Below are 17,994 nucleotides of genomic sequence, written 5' to 3'. Positions count from 1 at the left end.
GGGGGGGGGGTGTTGAGGACAGTCGGAGGGGGGGTAACTGGTTCCCATCATGGCAGGTGGCTGCACGTCGTGCCTCTTTGTCTGAGCTCAACTTTTTTGACTTGATAAAACTCTGTGATTCCTCTGTTAGAGCCATAGTTCAGATCTTTTAAAAGTGGAGCTTTGTAGGAAAGGCTGTGAACAAGTAACATCTTACCTGTTGTAGACAGCGCTTTTAAAAACCACCACAGTTTAGAGAAACATCATTCAGTTATTTGAGCTCTTTAAGTTATTTATTAACACTTAGCAGACGATCAACTGTGTCACCTGGTGTCAGTGTCTCTTGGCTGCTGCAGTTTGCTGATTATTATCACCCCACCTCCAAAAGACGAAGGCAGATGATGTTTTTGCCTGCGTGCTTGTTCGTATGTCGGTCTGTTAGCAAAATATCTCATGGACCACTGCATGAACTTCTATGAAACCTGCAGAAAGTAATCACTGGGTGCACATCTACAACTGATTAACCTTTGGAGTCAACTTGATTCAAGATGGACTCACAAAAATGACTACAACTTAGTTAATTGTACAGATATTGGGCTAAAATATAATGTGCTAGTAGCTGAGACTGATCCCTAACATATATTCTAAGGGCTAGCAGCTTGTGTAAGATTTTGGGTTAAAGTTTTACCATTAACTATTTGGAGTTAAGTCTGTCTGTCTGTTAGCAAAAATATTTTATGAACTAACGGCCAGATTTTAATGAAACTTTCATGAAATATTCATTGGATGTACCTCTACAGCTGATTACCATTTGGAGTCAACCCATCTCAAAATGGTCATCACAGCTAATCAACATTATATTGAGCTTAAATCTGATGGTAGAAGATGAGAATTATTCGCGACACATTCTCTGAGGTTGACATCTCACGGTCTTACATGAGATTCTGCATTATTTTTAAGGTTTGACCAAAAAGGCTATAACTCTGTCATGTCTTGACATAAGATGATCTTAGTTTAAAGCTCTGGCATGAAAGGCAGCGGGCGATATGCATTCCTTCAAGAATTGCAAGCTTTTATTTTGCTTCTGTGTTGCATCTCTTGCTGTGGAAGTAGAACAGAAAAAAACACGTCATGCATTTTTTTAAATTTTATTAAGCTCTCCACTTTTCCAAATGCTTTTGTTGTCACAGAAGATCAAAAGAGGCAGTTTGACAAGGGAGCAATAATGTAGACTCATTTTGTTACTTTTGGCCTTCCAGCCCAGAGAAATACCCACCTTCCCTCTAACCTCCACCCAGCAGGGAAGTACAGGGAGGGTAATTGTATTTTCTTCGTAAGAGAAGGGAATTCCGCACAATATTTCCCGCAAGCGAAGGTCTGTGATTTGGGGTTTCCTTTTTGACTCACCGACAGTAAAGCAGTTATGTAGCTGAGCAGCAGGCTTCAGAACAACGGCTGATGACTTTACACCAACTTATTTCCTTATATATGTGACCCATGCTGGCAAAATGAGTCAGAAAGACTCCATCTAGTGATCACAGTAAATGAAATAGTTTCTAATCTTCCTAATCTACCTTTAATTCAAAGTTTTCTAAGAGGTATATCTTCAAATAGAATCCTTTGTCTTATAACCCTGTCCTTTGAAATTGACCTTTGCTCTCAGCTGGCTGCAGGGAACTCAGTTCGTATAGTGTTTGGCGTTATTGTAAAGTTTAGGCATTTCAGTGACATCATTTAGGACCAAGAAAAAACTGAGTTTTTAAACCAGCACTCTCATGAACAAAATAAGTTTGTTGCCAGGTGATAAATCGTTACATTTCAAAAACCACACATCATTCTGAAGCTAATGAGATGGAGAATTTGTAAATGATAATAATTCAACTTTGAAAAATCCCTCAGTATGACTCATTTTGCCAGCACAGGTCACATATTTTCTCTCAGCATCTTTATTTTTATTCAAGCATCTCGTAACAGTTATTGTTGTTTACCGCAACATTTAAATGCATCATATTGAGCCCTTTGCAATAATTTAACAAATTTGCTTGCCTTGTTTTGCCTACATTACAAAGTTTCTAAAACTCGTGTTTTTTAACCTTGTTCCTATCAATGTGCCAAAAACAATAATGGCAAATGAAAACATACATTATTTTTTTTCTTTTCTTACAAAAATAATTTTTTTTAGCTAAGATACATTGAAGCTTACTTTTAAAGATTACTAGATTTGTTAGATCTTTTTATCATATCTATGCTGAAATGTCACTAATTCTGATTTTACAAAAATTTTAAAATTATGTGAATTATTGAATTTAAATCACAATTTTCTTTTGCTCTGCTATAGTTTTTTAAATGTTTCAAATAGAAATTTCCCATAAATGTCTCAAATATTGGAATCAAACTAAAAAATAGTAAGATTTTTTAAAATTTTCTGACTGATAGTGAACCTGCCCAAAGATGTTTTTCTACATCTCATATCTCATGCCGCTTCACTCAATCAGTGACAAGTGAGGAGATCCGACCCTGATCTGAGACCTTGTGAATCGGCTGTTCATCTTCTCCCTCCTTCACACTGTTCCACGTCCATCCACTTTGTTTTAATGAGTCCTAATAAGAACCAGATTTGGGGCCCTTTGAAGTGAGAAAATAAGCACAAATTCTGGGATTTTTTAGACTGTATCCTGGAGGAATGCTCGACACAGCTGTTACACGGGGGTCAGGATGCTTTCTAAGGTCAGGTGGGGGGGATAAAGGGAGACAACAAGAAGATATGTTTTCCTTTTTTTGTCTTTATTTTAATCTTCCTATGGAGATGCCTTTGTTGTATCAGCACATTATTCAGTGAAACATATAGTAATTTGTATTGATGAGGCAGCACTTTGATCATTAAATTGTACTTTGTTGCCAATAAAGGTTATACAAATTTGCAGATATTGGGCTATTAACATCTATACAAACAAAGGAACAGGAGCTAATCTAAGAGCTGAATATTATGTGAACCTTCATTTGTATTTATGCAATATATTGCCAAAAGCGTGTACTGTACCAACATGAAAGCATGTGAGCCACAACCCTTCCCCTCTGTTTAACCTTGAACAATAAAACAATGATGTTGTAATATTTTATGAGGAAGTGGATATCTCTGCCAACGCTGGCAGCTTCAGCTCATTCTTAGAACAACAGCTGTTCTGAATGATATAAGAACTACTCAGAAGTGTGTGTCGGAGCGAGCGCCGCGCTGTGTGTTTGTAAACGCAGGTGTCCCAGGTCCGCGTGCATCCATCTGCTGGGTTTTCTGTCGGCTTGGCACGTTTGTGTAGCACCATTGTCTTTCTTGAAAATGTGCAACAAATAAGAGTTTCCCCCGAAGACTTTCATATTTGGAGCTCAGACTTAATAAAGCTGTTTTGTGACAATAAAGACAAGCTGTTCAGGGATGTCGGAGAAAAGAAGGAAGTCACATCTGGGACCGTGATACCTCCTGGACTTCGGGGCGAATCACACAGAGCTTCCTATGTTGATCTCTGTCAGAGAGATTCTGTTGGCTGAGCACCAGGCAGAGGCCTTGTTTCAACCAAACATCTTGTTCCCTCATGATATTCTGAGAACAGCATTCAGTTTACAAGGTCACCTGAACAAAAACTAGAAAAATCAGCATTTTCTATGAAAACACAGTGCATCCATCGGCTGACAGTCAGAGCACTGGAATAGACACGAGCAGCACAAGAAACCCACATGCATAGCTCTGAAGTGATTCATGGGAACTTCCAGCTGTGTTTCCCATTCCTTTGGTGTAATAGTGACACGCACCATTAAAGAGGTGCTGTAATTGCACTGGTTTGTTCAACGACTTCTCTAATTGTTTTCTGGTTTTGGTTATTGTGTTTATGTGCTCTCCAGCAGGACATTTGGAGCGAGCCCCTAGGATTCTGCACGCTCAGCGTCCACTGATTCGTCAGAAGAATGGTTCACTGAACCTCACCTGCAAGTATGTGGCTGAACATGTGAATGTGAATGGGCGATAATGTTTTTGCCTGTGTCTGTGTGTTTGTTTGTCTGTAGCTTTAGTAAAAAAAAAATCATGAAGCAGTGGCTAGATTTGAATGCGACTCTTAAAAAAGTACTCACTGGATGCACCAAGTCATTAACATTTGGAGTCAACTCAATTCAAGATGGCCACCACAGATAATTGACTTTTGCCAACACAGGAAATGGTTATATCTAATTTTACAGATAATGAGCAGAATTTGCTTTGAGTGCAAATATATCTCACAAGATTTCACACGATCGCCAGAGGTCATGCCTAACATGACATACAAAGTTTGACCAAATTGGCAATAATGAGTTATTTCTCAGCGTTAGAGGATCTTGATTTAAATCTCTGGTATGAAAAGCAGCGGGAGATAATCATTCCTTGAAGGAATGTTAGGCCTTTAATTAACCAAGTTTATGAGAGTGATTTTCTTCCCTTTTCCTGGTCAATTATGAGAGGTCGTTTAAGAGTTTTTGAACTCTTCTTTAACTTTTAAGTTTAGACTTGTGTCACTCTCAAAGACAAAGACCAGAGAGACGTGCCTGGGCCTCAGGCCACGAAGAAGCAGGGACGATCCTTGACAGGAGCCTGCTATGGTGGTCCAAATTTATCGGTCTGTTGCTATTTCCTTTAGGCATGGTGGGACCCAAGTGTGGTGCATTCACATTACAAAAACATTGAGGCAATTGCATCAGGCCTGCAAAGAATGCACATGAACTGATGTCCTAATGTAATGCTTCCCTACAAGGCGATTTGTTGTTTTCTGTCACTAGCTGAGAACTGGAGGTTGGGTGACCCAACATTTCTGCAGGCAAAGTCAATGGTATGCAAGACATGTTTGATGTTCCTCTGGGATGCCTTTATTGAAAGTTTCAAAATGGGTTCTGCACGGAAAGAATGTGTTAGTCGAGCACATCTTTCAAGGGAAACATGTTCCCATGTGAAAGTTCAAGGTATTGGGTGACTCGAGATTAACTCCAAATAAACTCAGAATGAACATCAGGCCAGAAACTCCCGAGGGTGGAAGCAGCTGCTGTCATCCTGGGCTGAAAAGATTGCAAGGCCGAATGCCAGCTGTGACACTTTTACTAAAAATAGATTCAAGCTGTGGAGCGAGTGAGTAAATATTACAATTTCTAACACTGTCCCTCGCTGTCGTCTTTCAGAGGTCACGGCAATTTGCAGTGGACGCTTGGGAATGTGCAGCGATCTATCTCATCCAAGGAGGTGAAGCTGGAGCGGTGTGACTCCGGACGCAACTCTCACTGCCTCAAACTTACAGTCACAAACCTGACTGCCAGCGACACGGGGCGGTACTTCTGCAGATTCTCCAAATCTGGTTCAAACCAGAGCTCCTCGGTTTATGTCTATGTCAAAGGTGAGACCTTGGAAACATTTTTCACATGGGATGCAAGCAGAGACTTGAAAGTCTGTCCACTTTCCAGGCAGTATCATTAGTTTGTTTCATCACAAATTGTGAATAAAAAAAAAGTGACACAAGTAGTCCAAACTGTTACCACTGGTACCATTTTTAAAAAAATGGTACGACAAAGATCAAGGAACTGAAAATATCAAGATGAATGACTATATTTGCACAGATTTTATAGAAAATTAGAAAAATAATAAACTTTTTAGATTCATCACACTTTGGCTTTTATTCAGTAATGAATGAAAGTAGTTTTCCGTCATGAAAAATAGAATAATCTGTAGTTCTGAGCTAACTTTGATGGTTTTTATTTTATTTTATTTTTGTAGATACTGAATATGGCAGTATTTCTATCAACACTTATGGGTGAAGTGTCACAAACGTCTTTAACAGGAGACAGAGAAGGAGAATAGTTTTTGTGGTTTCTTCTGGAGGTTAGAGTGTACGCTTGATTGCACAGGAAACTGGTCATTGGCCGATTTCCTGCTTCAACTACTGTTTTCCGAAGTCTTCCCCAAAGCGTCACTCCGTACCAGTAAAAGTTATAGAGACGTTTAAAAGGAGACTTATAAGTCTTATAAAGAGGGCTTAATGAAACCTCAGCCTCAGCCCATTTCACTCAGATGTTGTTGAAAAGTTTATGTAAACATAAAGTTCTTAGATACTGGTCCAAGAAATAGTTAGGTTTTGTATCATGCTGAATGCTCTTCATTTCCTCTCCTGTTGCTCTGGGAATGTGGTTCCCACTTTTCCTGACCCGCTGGGCCTGTGTTTAGTCTAGCACGCTCTTTTCAAAGGCCCTCAGTTGTTTATTAGATTATGATCCACGCTTACTTTTCAGATAAAAGTCCCTTCATCGCAACACTATCGCTTGACCTCACACCGATCGCTGACTTTTTCGTTCTCACAGTTGCTGTTTGATGCCTGGCTGCTCAGTAGGCGCTAAAACTAAAAGCTCCTTCTGGCCTCGGCTGCCTTATCTGGGTAGAATTAAGTAATCGGTTGATCTCTGTGTCGAATGCCTCGACTTTCTTCCCCTGTTCAGTCCAGTCGATCCAGCCGATGGACTCTAGCATTAACAGAGAAACTCACCAATCTTCGGGGCGTCATGGGAAGTTGGAGACGATCCCAACTGACTGCGTGAGAGTAGGAACGTTCCTGAAATCATTATAAACAGAATTTACATCAGTCTGCCAAACCTTTGTGTTTTTGAAGTGTGGGAGGAATTCTACACGAGCCCAGAGGCACAAAGCTCACAGAAAGAAACCCAGAGCATTCATTAACTTTGATGCAAATACTGTACCGTCTGACATTTTTTATCACAAAAGACAAAATGCAGTGAGTCACACAGACTTTTAAAGGCTGCTTCAGTATGATACCTCCTGTAGATGTCACTAATTTTGATTTCTTTTATCGTCTTTTAGATCCCGAGCAACCTTTTGTTGAGCCACATGAAGAAAACCCTGATGTTCTGGGCATCCTTAGTCACGAGACCAGCCTTGTGGTCCCGTGCCGAACATCCTCACCTGATGCTGTTGTGACACTGAAAAAAGTAAGGCATTTATGTAAAGCCTACTTCACTTGTGGGTTAAATTGTTTTACTTCAGCGTGCACAATAATAGACCTCGCTGGTTGTAAATTTTGAGACAAAAACAAGCACTGTGTCATCTGAAAAAACAAGATTGTTATTAATATCTCAGCAGGAGATCCTTATTTGTCAGCTTAAGAGGAAAGAAAAGAGTTCCCACTATGTGCACTCTGGTTCTCACATCCTTTGTGTGTTAGGGCACTTTAACACTCAGAAACAGAGCAAGGACAGTGTCTTGTCCGAGGGAAGCTCATTGGCAGGAAAGGTAGTCCTTTTGTCTGCTTCCTGTAAGAACAGGAAGGTGCTCCAGGAGTGCTTCTCCCAGAATAGACTCTCAGACTAAATTTAGTGCCTCATCTCTTACAAAACAGCAGGAAATGCAGTAGAAAAACAGCAGACAGTGTGTTTAATTGCAGGAAACAACACAAATCTTAGCACGCCAAGTCAAACATGTGATCCCGGAAAGAAAACTTTTCATAAAATCTACAAAAACCCTTTTTTTGTGTCTTATTCATGTTTGATATCTTCTTGTGCATCATTGTACCCAACATAAACAAACACATGAGATTCTGATTATGCATATTGTGTGAACTTCCTGGTTTTAGTAAATCTATGGTGCTCTTCCTTCCTTCCTTCCTTCCTTCTCATCTTTTTTCTCTCGAACTCCCTGACATGGGAACAAACAGGAGCCGGCACGTACATCCTTTTTTAGCCTCTGCTATTTTATGCACCCCATTGCATGAATGATTGCAGAGGTCACACTCCATAAAAAAATTTAAAAAAGTAATTAGACATTCAGCCTAATAGATGCTTGTCCCCAGGTGAGCTCAGCTAAGCATGAGTTACACATTAAATGAGGCTGAATGATTTACTCTTCACTCTGTCTGGTTCAGTGATGTTTAACAGACATCACAAATGTTGTAAATATATATATGTGGCTTTTCTTTTATAGAAGCAGAACTCGGCTTTCCCAGAGGAGACTGTTCAAGAAAAGGAGTGGGATCCAGAGGTGGGCTTTAAGATTCCTTATGGTGAAGGCACAATGTACATGATGCTCACCTGCACTACCATGGTCAACGGGCGCCTCTTCCAGTCAAAATACATCCCTCGAAGACAAAGTAAGTCCTATTTTGATGGTGAAATTTACAGAGAAGTATATTCATTTGGTTCAGACTTTTAATAATGGTCTCCATTTTAACAGCTTTTCAGTTTGATAATGTGAAGATCATCCCTGACCGTGTCAAAGTGCTGGCTGGGGACACTCTTATCCTAGACTGCAGTGGTGAGACCAGGCCTGGTGGGAGAATAATCTTTACATGGGATTTTCCAAGGCAGAAAGTAAGTTCGGGGTTTAAGACCAGCTTTGTAAATGGGAACGTCAGACACTGACGTGTTTGCGTTCTTGTCTTTGTCACCAGGATCACCGTGATTATGAAAGCAAGACTCATCTGAAACCTGGTAAAATTTATATGATGAACAACAAGCTGGTGTTGCCAAACGTTACCACAGCGGATAGAGGAGTGTATCGCTGCCACGCTACAACTGATAACAACACAAACAAGACTGTCACAGCAAAAGTCACTGTCTTTGGTAAGCACTCACTGAATGGTTTTCTTTTAATAACATGACAACATCACATTTTTATCATTTTTATTTTATAATGAATTCCATTGTCTTTTTTTATAATAACCTTCCGTTGCAGAACATCCTTTCCTCAATGTATCCTATAAATATGACAAGAAGAAATTTACTGTCAACGAGGGACAAAAGCGACACGTGTTTGAGCCCAAGGTCAACGCCCTGCCACAACCAGACACAATAAGATGGTATGTAATGGTTTAAAGTTACGACAAATAAAAAAAAAAAATCACCCGGTTCTAAAGTGAGATAATCTTATGTTGAAAAATCAGTTGTAGCTGTTTATTGATTGATTAAACCTTAAAAATAATATGCACAATCTCATGAGAGATGTCACACTCAGATGTCAGAAAGGAAAAAGCTCAGCTCCTACCAAGATTTAGCTCAATATCTTTAATATTGGCTGACTTATAGCAATTATTTGTGCTTGCTGAGGTCAGCTGGTTGTGGCAGCCATCCTGAATTTGGTTGACACCAAAAGCTAATTGGTTGTAGATGCACATCCAGTAATTAAAATCTGTTTAGCGGTTCATGAGATTTTTTTGTTAACATACACCCACAGACATGTACACTTTTGACCGCCAAAACTTAATGAGTGTAGTTAAACCTAAACAATGCTAAGCATTTTAATTTATTTTTTTTATCAGGAGAGGAAATAGGTGGGGCTATGGTAGCTCGGTGGTCAGGGCTGCGGTCTTGTTCCTGAGGCTGCAGGTTTGAGCCGAGGCTACGTCAGGAAGGGCATCCGGTGTAAAACCTTTGCCAAATTTGTCATGTGAGACCCCTGCAGAAGGGAACAGCTGAAAGAACATCAGGAAAGGAAAGAGAGATTCAGCTGCAGTTTTTGTTGCCTCATTAAATTCTGCCTTTTATTTTTAATCTATCAAATATTTAGTAATTAAATCCCTGAGACCAACCTTGTGTTTATATAAAATGATTAGTGTAGATTTCATTTATTTTTCTAGTATTTTTCTGCACAAGTGGTATATTTTTAATTTAACTTCCTCTCTTAATGCTATAATTTCCAATTTAAAACTTTTGCTTGTTTTCCTCATTTATTTTTTTTATCAGTCTGAAGGTGTAAAGCTTTACTATAAAATAATTAAATATTTGGTATAGTTTTCATCATCACAATTTCAGAACTGTGTGTGTTTTTATTTATAAAGTAAATCTAACAATTAAAGCATGGTTTATACTTGAGTAATGTATTGTCAAGGGGGGATAGTGTCAGTAAAGACCCGTGGTGCAGACTTGGAGGAAGATACTTTAAAGATTTTGAGGCTTTGATTAAAATAAAGAGCCGATGGAGCATCAAAAACCAAGAGAATTGAAATCGAAAGTGTAACAACAAGCCAGAGGAGAAACCAATGAGGCACAAGAACCAGGAAGCAAAGTGTACAACAGAACCATGACTGAAGGTGAACCAGGTGTGTAGGTACGCAGAAAGGGCAGATTACTGAGTTCAGGTGAGGCTAACGAGCAGACGGGCAGGTGTGAATGATTACCTGAAGGCAAGGAAGACTGAGGGAAATATGGGTCCACGAGACAGGAAACCATGAAAATTTTCTAATGAAAACACAAACACCATCATCACTGATTTTATAACAAACAACGGAAATAAATTCAACCTATTGAACGAACACAAAAAGATCAGAACATGCATGTAAACCTGTAACCATAGCAACTATAAAAACCCACAAATAATCTACCCACAGGTTTTTCCACAGGTATGCTTTGGAGCGTAAACAAATTAAAATAAACTTTTACATTATAATGCTTTCTTTTTAAGAAAAAAACATTTTGTTCATCCCAACTAAACTCTTTATTCATTGTTTGTTGCTCATATTTCAGGTACAAAGACGACATCCTCATCAGGAAGAACTCAACTGGTTACAAGATGTTCAGTTACAGTTTGTCCATCACTGATGTGCAGCAGAAACATGCTGGTCGCTACACCTTAAGCCTGGGCTACAAACTGAAGGGCCTGTACAAGAACCTGACCTACACTCTGGTAGTTGACGGTAAGCCGTAGTCCTCTCTGCGGATCCTGAGGGAATGAAGCGGTGCCTTTGCTTTGCACCGCCACCGCTGCTGCTGCGCTCAGTGCCGCTCACAGGACGGCAGGTAGCAGCTGTAGTATGAGAGGAATTTGGGGGCTTGTTGTTTTCAGGGCTTGGACTGACTTCGCACAGGCAGCTGTTGCTGATTATTGGGGCTCCTTTGAAGGGGGCTTGGCGCAGTGTGTAAATGATCCGAGCTCTGCTGTGCTCAAACCGACTCCGGCCGCTCCAGAGCCACCGCCTCCTCCACTCACTCCTTCAATTAATTTGCTTCCTCACCACGTGCATACGCAGAGCTGCTCATACAGTATAAACAACATGTTCCGTAAAATAAGTATACATCTGAAGAAACACAAGGTCGGAGGGTGTAATTCATTGTTTTGTCGAACCGAGAAGCATTACTGATAGCTGTTAACACCTGAGGCTGTAAATCTGCTGGATGTGAAGTGGGGTTTGGGATGAGGGAGGTGAGGGGGGGGGGGACTTTCTGCGTTGAGTTCTTTAAACACTTCTAAGAAATCCCACTAGCGTGCCAAAAAGCGGAAAAATCAGACCCCTTCTGGCTTGTATAAACTTAATTTATGGTCTTTGACTGCTCTGCGTCACACAGCTTTTTATTTATTGGAATGACAAAAATAAAACACACAGATGCAAATAAACAAATGTGACTCCTGGCAACAATTAGGGAACTATTTAAAACTTTGTTCATCGGTGTTGTTTGGAGTCGTTACTCTGCTTTACATTATGTTTGTCGGCGGGCTGCAGTTCTGTTTTGGTTTTTGTCAGTTTTTGCGACGTTATATGACTGAAGTGCGAGAAAGGCTGAATGATGTGGGATGTTCTCCAAGTTCCTCGGCCTGTTGTTCATTACAGAACACATGGCTGAATCAATGACCGAGCATCGGCCACAGCAGGGTCGCTCTCTGACCTTACAGCCCCGGGTTAACCCTGCCATCCTGCCATTCTTCTTCTACAAAAAAGTGTCTAAAGGACAATTGGTGTCAGTGGCACATTTCTCAAGGCTATCCATCATGGCTGCCACCCCTCATTAAAAGTACATTATCAAATACCACAACAAGCGGGGTCAGGATGGTTGATCTAACCTGCTTCTTTTTGATTTTCTCATTTAGTGCATTTACTCTTCCTTCACAGTGAAGCCGTCCATTTTGGAGGCCGAACTCTCCACCGAGAACGTGCAGCCCTACATGTCCAGAAAGCAGCAGCAGCTGCTGACCTGCTCCTCTTACGGAGAGCCGCTACCAACCATCACTTGGTTCTGGCAGCCATGTCACTCAGACCCAACACTTAAAGAGTGAGTCACCATCTTCACTTTAAACTCCCAAACTTGACCTCTTTCATGGTTTGTTAACTTTCACCATCTCAGAAAATAAAAATGACCTCTTTATTTGAACTTTGAAGGTAAGTCTTTAAATGCATAAGTAGGAGTTAAGCCTCTAAAAAAGCAAATTTTATTTTATTGGTCTCATAATAATGAGGAAACAATCTGATTCAGAATTTGTTGCTATATGTCCTGCATTAAAGGAGTACAGGTAAGTGAATCCAGATAGTCCGTTTTAGCCACAAAGTTATCAGAAGACTGGAAATTTATAGTTTAAGTATTAGTTTTGTTTACATTTGTTTGTCTGGCTTAATATCAGTGGTGAATGATTCTGCACATGACAAATTAAATGTTTTTTTCAGCATTTCTAGAGAAAAACAACTCAAATGAACTTGCGTCCCTTGAAGAAACAAATATCATGCATGCCAAAGTTTCAAACAAAGCTCTTGCATGACCTGTTAGCACTCAGTCTCAGTTACTACCACACCAACGTTTAGTTCAGTACTTGTGAAAGCAGCATAGGTTATTATCATTTTTGTTTTTGCTAAGGTTGATTAGCTGTGATGGTCATTTTGATTTGCACTGCCTCCAAAAAGATAATCAGTTGTAGATGTACGTCAAATAATTACTTTCTCACAGTTTCATTAAAATCTGTCCAGACAAACACACACAGAGGCAATTACTTGGTAGTTCACCTGATTTGATCTGAGCAATAAACACAGACAGACAGCATCCCTGAGTACGAGATATTAGTGTAGGAAACAGAGCCACCGGTCCGACCCAGGGATCCGACTTTTAAACAAATCTACTCTGACTCAGCTGACTGCATCCCTAAAGAAAACACATAAATCACTGGAAAGTAACTCTGTGGGTTGAAGTGAGGAACACGAGGGAGATATATTGATCTCAGATTCCCTGAGTGGAACAGCGCTGAGTGACCGTGTGTGAAAGCTGTCCTGGTTGTGAACCCGCGAACAGATTAAACATCAGGACGTTCCCAGAGGTTCTGGTCCGTTGGTGGTAGCAGCAGACCTTTGAGTCATAAGATCAGGAAAACAATGGGCCATTACACTTCAGGCTCAGACACCACTGAAAAAATCAACACAGGAAACGCCAGATCTGAGTTTTTTTTCCCCTAATTTTATCATATTTTCTCAGAGAACAACTTGCACTTTGTAGATATTTGGGATAAATAAGAGCAGAGGTTAAACAAAGTGTTTCTGCAGGCCCAAAGATAATCGAGGCTGGCACCAGAAACAGTGGTTGCACAGCTAATGAGACTGAGAGACAGCCACAGCCCGCTGGGACAAAAACTGTGCTGTTTCTGGTTTTCTTTATTCTTTTTCTTTTTTGTCAGGTCTGACTCTGCAAAGTTCACGTCACTGTAAAACCCAAAACGTAGGATTGTGTCTCATCTTTTGGAGTTTGAGGATTTGAGGCAGGATGAGATTTCTTTATCAGCAGGTTGAGAAGTTATCAGCTGTCCTCAGTGGAGGGTCTTAGGATCAGTCTTATCTGCTGTAGACAGAACATGTGCTGTAGGAGGGTGTGTGGGTGTGTGTGTGTGTGTGTGTGTGTGTGTGTGTGTGTGTGTGTGCGTGTGTGTGCGTGTGCGTGGGGGGGTTCCTATTCGAAGGGATGAACAGCAGATTCCTGTCACTGCTGCTGTTTCCTCCTCTGCCGCTCCACTCATCAGGCTGATTGTTCACCACCACAGGCGGGGAGGGGTTTGGGTCCGGACCTGGATTCTTCCTGGATTAGTTGCCTGATTGGGGAGGGGCCCAATCAACATTATAGTAATACGATGTTTGCAGGATGGATTTTCATGTTTATAATTAAAACAAAACACAAGTAAGCCTTTTTTAAACTATGTTTGCATTGTTTTTGATGCAACATGGTGGGTTTTGTTATTAACTCCCAGCGCTGAAAGTGAAGCAATGTTTTCGTCTGTGTGCAATTGTCTGTTAGCACAAATTCTCATGAAGCAGTGGATGGATTTTAATAAACTCTCAGAACCAAAAATGCATCTGCAACTAATGAACCTTTGAAGTCAACCACATACAAAATGGTTGCCAAAGCTAAGCCACATTAGAAAATACAAAAATATTTATGGCGTAGTCAATTTTACAGTAACTGAGCTAAAACTTGGTGTGGTAGAAGCTGAGAATCCTCCCAAACTTAAACTCTGAGCACTAACTCATCAGTCAAGATCTGTATTAAATCCGTGGCATTAACTATTGAAGTCAACACTGTCTGTCTGTTAGCAAAATATCTCATGAATCATTAAACAGATTTTAATTAAACTCTCGGAAAAGAAGCATTAGATGTACATCTGCAACTAATTAATTTTTGGAGTCAAATCCATTTTCTTTACTGGCTTTTTCCTTTCTGGGTCACGGGGTAGCTGGTGCTTATCTCCAGCTATTATTGTGCAAGATTCAGCGGACATGCTGGACAGGTTGGAAGTCCATCACAGGGCCACATGGAGACAACCAACCATTCACACTTACATAATGTTATTTACAAAATTTGACCAAAATTCCTTTTCATCAAAGGAGGATCTTAGTTTAAAACTCTGGCATGAAAGGCACCCTTTCATTTTTCTGTGTTGTCTTTGCAGTTGCCATACTTCCGCCAATCCAAACCCGATCACACCCGACAACCGGAGAAAGCCTTCCGACAACTGGATTAAGAGCATAATTGTCAAGACTGAATTGGTGAAAGAGAAAAACAAGGTATGTAATTTAAATTATTATATTTTAAAAGCACTGGATGCACTTTTCAAGGCACCTCTTTTACCCATGGAAATTCATCTCATTTCCTTACAGTTTTCATCCCCCTTCAGAGTGAAAATGATTAATTTGGTCCGTCTCAGTGTCAGCTTTTGATCTGTAACCGTGACCAATTGAAATGCCCTCAGCAGAAAATCAATTTTGCCGTTCGTGTGTTTGAAAAACATGTGGTTTGTTCTTGGTAAAAGCTTTAAAGAAAACAAAGCTTTAGGGTGGACACAAGCAGGAAAGTGATGCTGGGTCAACACGAGCGTCCATCTTGATAACCCAGTTTAGCAAAGAAAAATATCTTCAGAGTCAACATCTGACTGACGTCTCGTTGAGTTCAAGCACAGAGCTGCTGCACGGATTCGTCTGGTGCATATGAAGTCTGACAGCTTGGGCTGCAAACACATATGGCTGAACTGCCTGAGAAAAATCACACTCTCAAACATATGCGTGGCTCTGTTAGTTGTTCTTTGGCTTGTGCACAAAATCACTAACCTTCAGGCTAGTAATCTGCTTCTCTGACCGCCAGTTAACCCATTGACAACTGAAGCAGGTCCTGGTGAAAGTATTTGGCTTTTCTTTCACACAAAAATCCATCCTACAGGGAGAAGGTCTCCATCAGAGAACATAAAGTGCCTCTAACCTACAGACACAGCTCATTTCCTGGAGTGAACAGCATTCTTCTTTTCAGTCTATACTTTGATTATCACATGATCTACAGTTCATAATATCTTCAAAAGATGATCTTCAGGCCCTCAGACAGCCCCGCATTAAAAACACACACATTTCACTGTACCATCCACAAATGCTGCTTAAAGAGCTATCATGTGAAGAAGAAGCCAGGTGTAAACACCATCTAAAAATGCTGCCATCTTCTCTGAGCCATAGCTCATTTAAAATGGATGGAGGCAAAGAGGAGAACTGTTCTGTGGTCAGATGTATCAAAATTTGAACTTCTTTTTAAAAACCATGGACGCCATGTCCTCTGAATTAAAAAGGAGAAAGACCATCCGGCACACAGAGCACACTAATGCACCTCCATACCTCTCTGATGGTATGGAGGTGCATTAGTGCCTTTAGTATGGGCGGTTTACACTTCCAGAAAGGCACCGTCAATGCAGAAACCTTAATACAAGTTTTAGAACAACATAGGTTCCCATCCAGATAACGTTTTTAAATTTTTTTGCATATTTGGGCAAGAAAATCCTAAATCGCAGACTGCATTCATTACAACACCATGACTTTGTAGTAGAAGAGTCCAGGAGCTGAACTGATCTGTCTGCAGTCTAGACCTCACCTACTGAAAACATTTGACGCATCATAAAACAAAAAATCCAGCAAAGAGCCATGACTGTTGAACCCCTGGATTCCTCCATCAGTCAGGAACGGGACAACATTCCCTCTAAAACCTCCAGCAGCTTCTCTCCTCAGGTCTTAGCTGTTTACAGACTGATGTTAAAGAAGAGGAGATGCTTCACAGACGTAAACACGGCCTGATCTTGTCTTTTTTTTTTAGATGTGTTGCTGCCATAAAAGTCTATTTCTTTTCTAAAAGAAAGATACAGTTATGTTTACTATGTTCCATTGTGAATAAAATAAGGGTTTAGGAAATTTGCCAAATCATTGCTTTCTGTTTTTATTCACATTTTTCATATTTTTTGTTTGTAATGCATTTGCTTTCTGCAAACTGACACTAAGGCTCCAGCTTGTGAAGCAACTGTAGGCATAATTACAAATGTCCTGAGGAGGATACTTACTAAAACTCTGCAAACCTGCTATTATCAGTCTGCAAGATTAGATTAAATAAACTATTTATTCTTTGCAATTTTACCTTGGATTTATTGACTGACTGCTGCTCTTAAATTAGTTTGAAATAAATTTCTGCTCCAATTACTCCTACATGAAGTCACTGTAAAATTAACAGCTCTAACACAAGTCTGACATAAATAGGAGAGGCACTGTATTTACAAGTACTCGCAGCCAGTGGTTGCTGTTTTTATGAGGTTCAGAACTGAGGGTCAATGATAACAAGAAGCCATTGGAAAAAAAGGAGGGATTTGTTGGAAGCAAATTCCTCCCTGTCACCTCACATAAATCGCGCTGGCCCGTGAATTAGAATATAGTCGGGGCCGGGTCTCTGAGCGGCACTCCATGGTGGAGAGGTGGACCGACCCAAGGTCACGGTAAAAGGAAAACATGAAGGCGGGGGGGGAGCAATATGGGCATAAAGGTCACGGTGCGTCTGGTCAGGTCAGCTTTTCAGGAGTGTGTGAAGACGTTTAAATGACTGTTTTTAATATCAAGTTACATCACATAGGGTAATAGTGGTAATATAATACTGTAAGACCTCTTCATTGTGTGTTTACAGAAGACATATCAGCATGAATTGGACAGTGAAAAATGGTTATTATTCTTTTGTTTAGGCAGCAATGTTAGCACAGCGATGATAAAATGGCTTAATTTCAGCTGAGAGTCAACACTATAGTTTCTACCAGCTCAGGAAGTTATGGCCAGCGTAGACAATTCACCCACATCATTCACTCTTTGTAATGTATTTGACCGACCCCCCCACCACTACCCGTGCCTTAAAAAAACAGATGTCACCATGAACATTAAACAGAACCCAGTGCCTTCTGGCCCTCATCCAGGCTCTCCTTATTATTTTGTGTATTAAAGCCATAAAAATGTTGTTTTTGTTGTAAATTGGGTTTGTCATTAGAGTTGCTCTCCAGGAAATAGACGTTAGAATTTAGGTCTAGTTGCCGCGGTTTGATGGAGACTCAGTGGGCTTTAAAACTCCAGATGTATCCTTTCATTAATGCCAGGCACCGGTGAGCATGAAACACATCAGTCGTGGCGCACACTGCACACTTGCTAACCACAACTCACGAGTCTGATGCTGAGCCGAAGACAAAATGTTGCATTTTACAGATAATTATCATCCAGGCAGACAATGCTTTTGCTTGTGGCTGTGTGTCTGTTTGTTAGCAAAATGTCTCATGAACCACAAGACAAATTTCCTTAAAAAGTTGCAGAAGGTAATGATTGATATATACGTATTAAGATGGCTGCCACAGCCAACTGACTTTAAAAACACAGAATAACAATAACTCAATTTTACAAATATTGACTTAAAATTTGATCTGTTAGTAGCTGA

At 40.3% G+C, this 17,994-nt stretch overlaps 1 protein-coding gene across 2 annotated transcripts in view; it reads left to right on the top strand.

Moving 5' to 3' along the window:
* The window catches only part of kdrl (kinase insert domain receptor like), a 44,870-nt gene that overhangs the window by 3,228 nt on the left and 23,648 nt on the right, over positions 1–17,994 (top strand). The window contains exons 2-11 of one of the 2 annotated variants that reach the window (XM_037977416.1): positions 3,877–3,961; positions 5,173–5,384; positions 6,857–6,984; positions 7,973–8,138; positions 8,222–8,358; positions 8,439–8,610; positions 8,723–8,846; positions 10,510–10,679; positions 11,871–12,030; positions 14,678–14,792. In XM_037977416.1, coding sequence (XP_037833344.1) covers positions 3,877–3,961; positions 5,173–5,384; positions 6,857–6,984; positions 7,973–8,138; positions 8,222–8,358; positions 8,439–8,610; positions 8,723–8,846; positions 10,510–10,679; positions 11,871–12,030; positions 14,678–14,792 — 1,469 coding nt within the window. Of the gene's footprint in view, positions 1–3,873; positions 3,962–5,172; positions 5,385–6,856; positions 6,985–7,972; positions 8,139–8,221; positions 8,359–8,438; positions 8,611–8,722; positions 8,847–10,509; positions 10,680–11,870; positions 12,031–14,677; positions 14,793–17,994 lie in introns of both variants that reach the window. The other variant, XM_017408473.3, reaches the window with a different exon arrangement.

The sequence above is a fragment of the Kryptolebias marmoratus genome, linkage group LG9, assembly GCF_001649575.2.
Source record: "Kryptolebias marmoratus isolate JLee-2015 linkage group LG9, ASM164957v2, whole genome shotgun sequence".
Lineage (NCBI taxonomy): Eukaryota > Metazoa > Chordata > Actinopteri > Cyprinodontiformes > Rivulidae > Kryptolebias > Kryptolebias marmoratus.
This window is presented reverse-complemented; position numbering and strand designations above follow the sequence as displayed.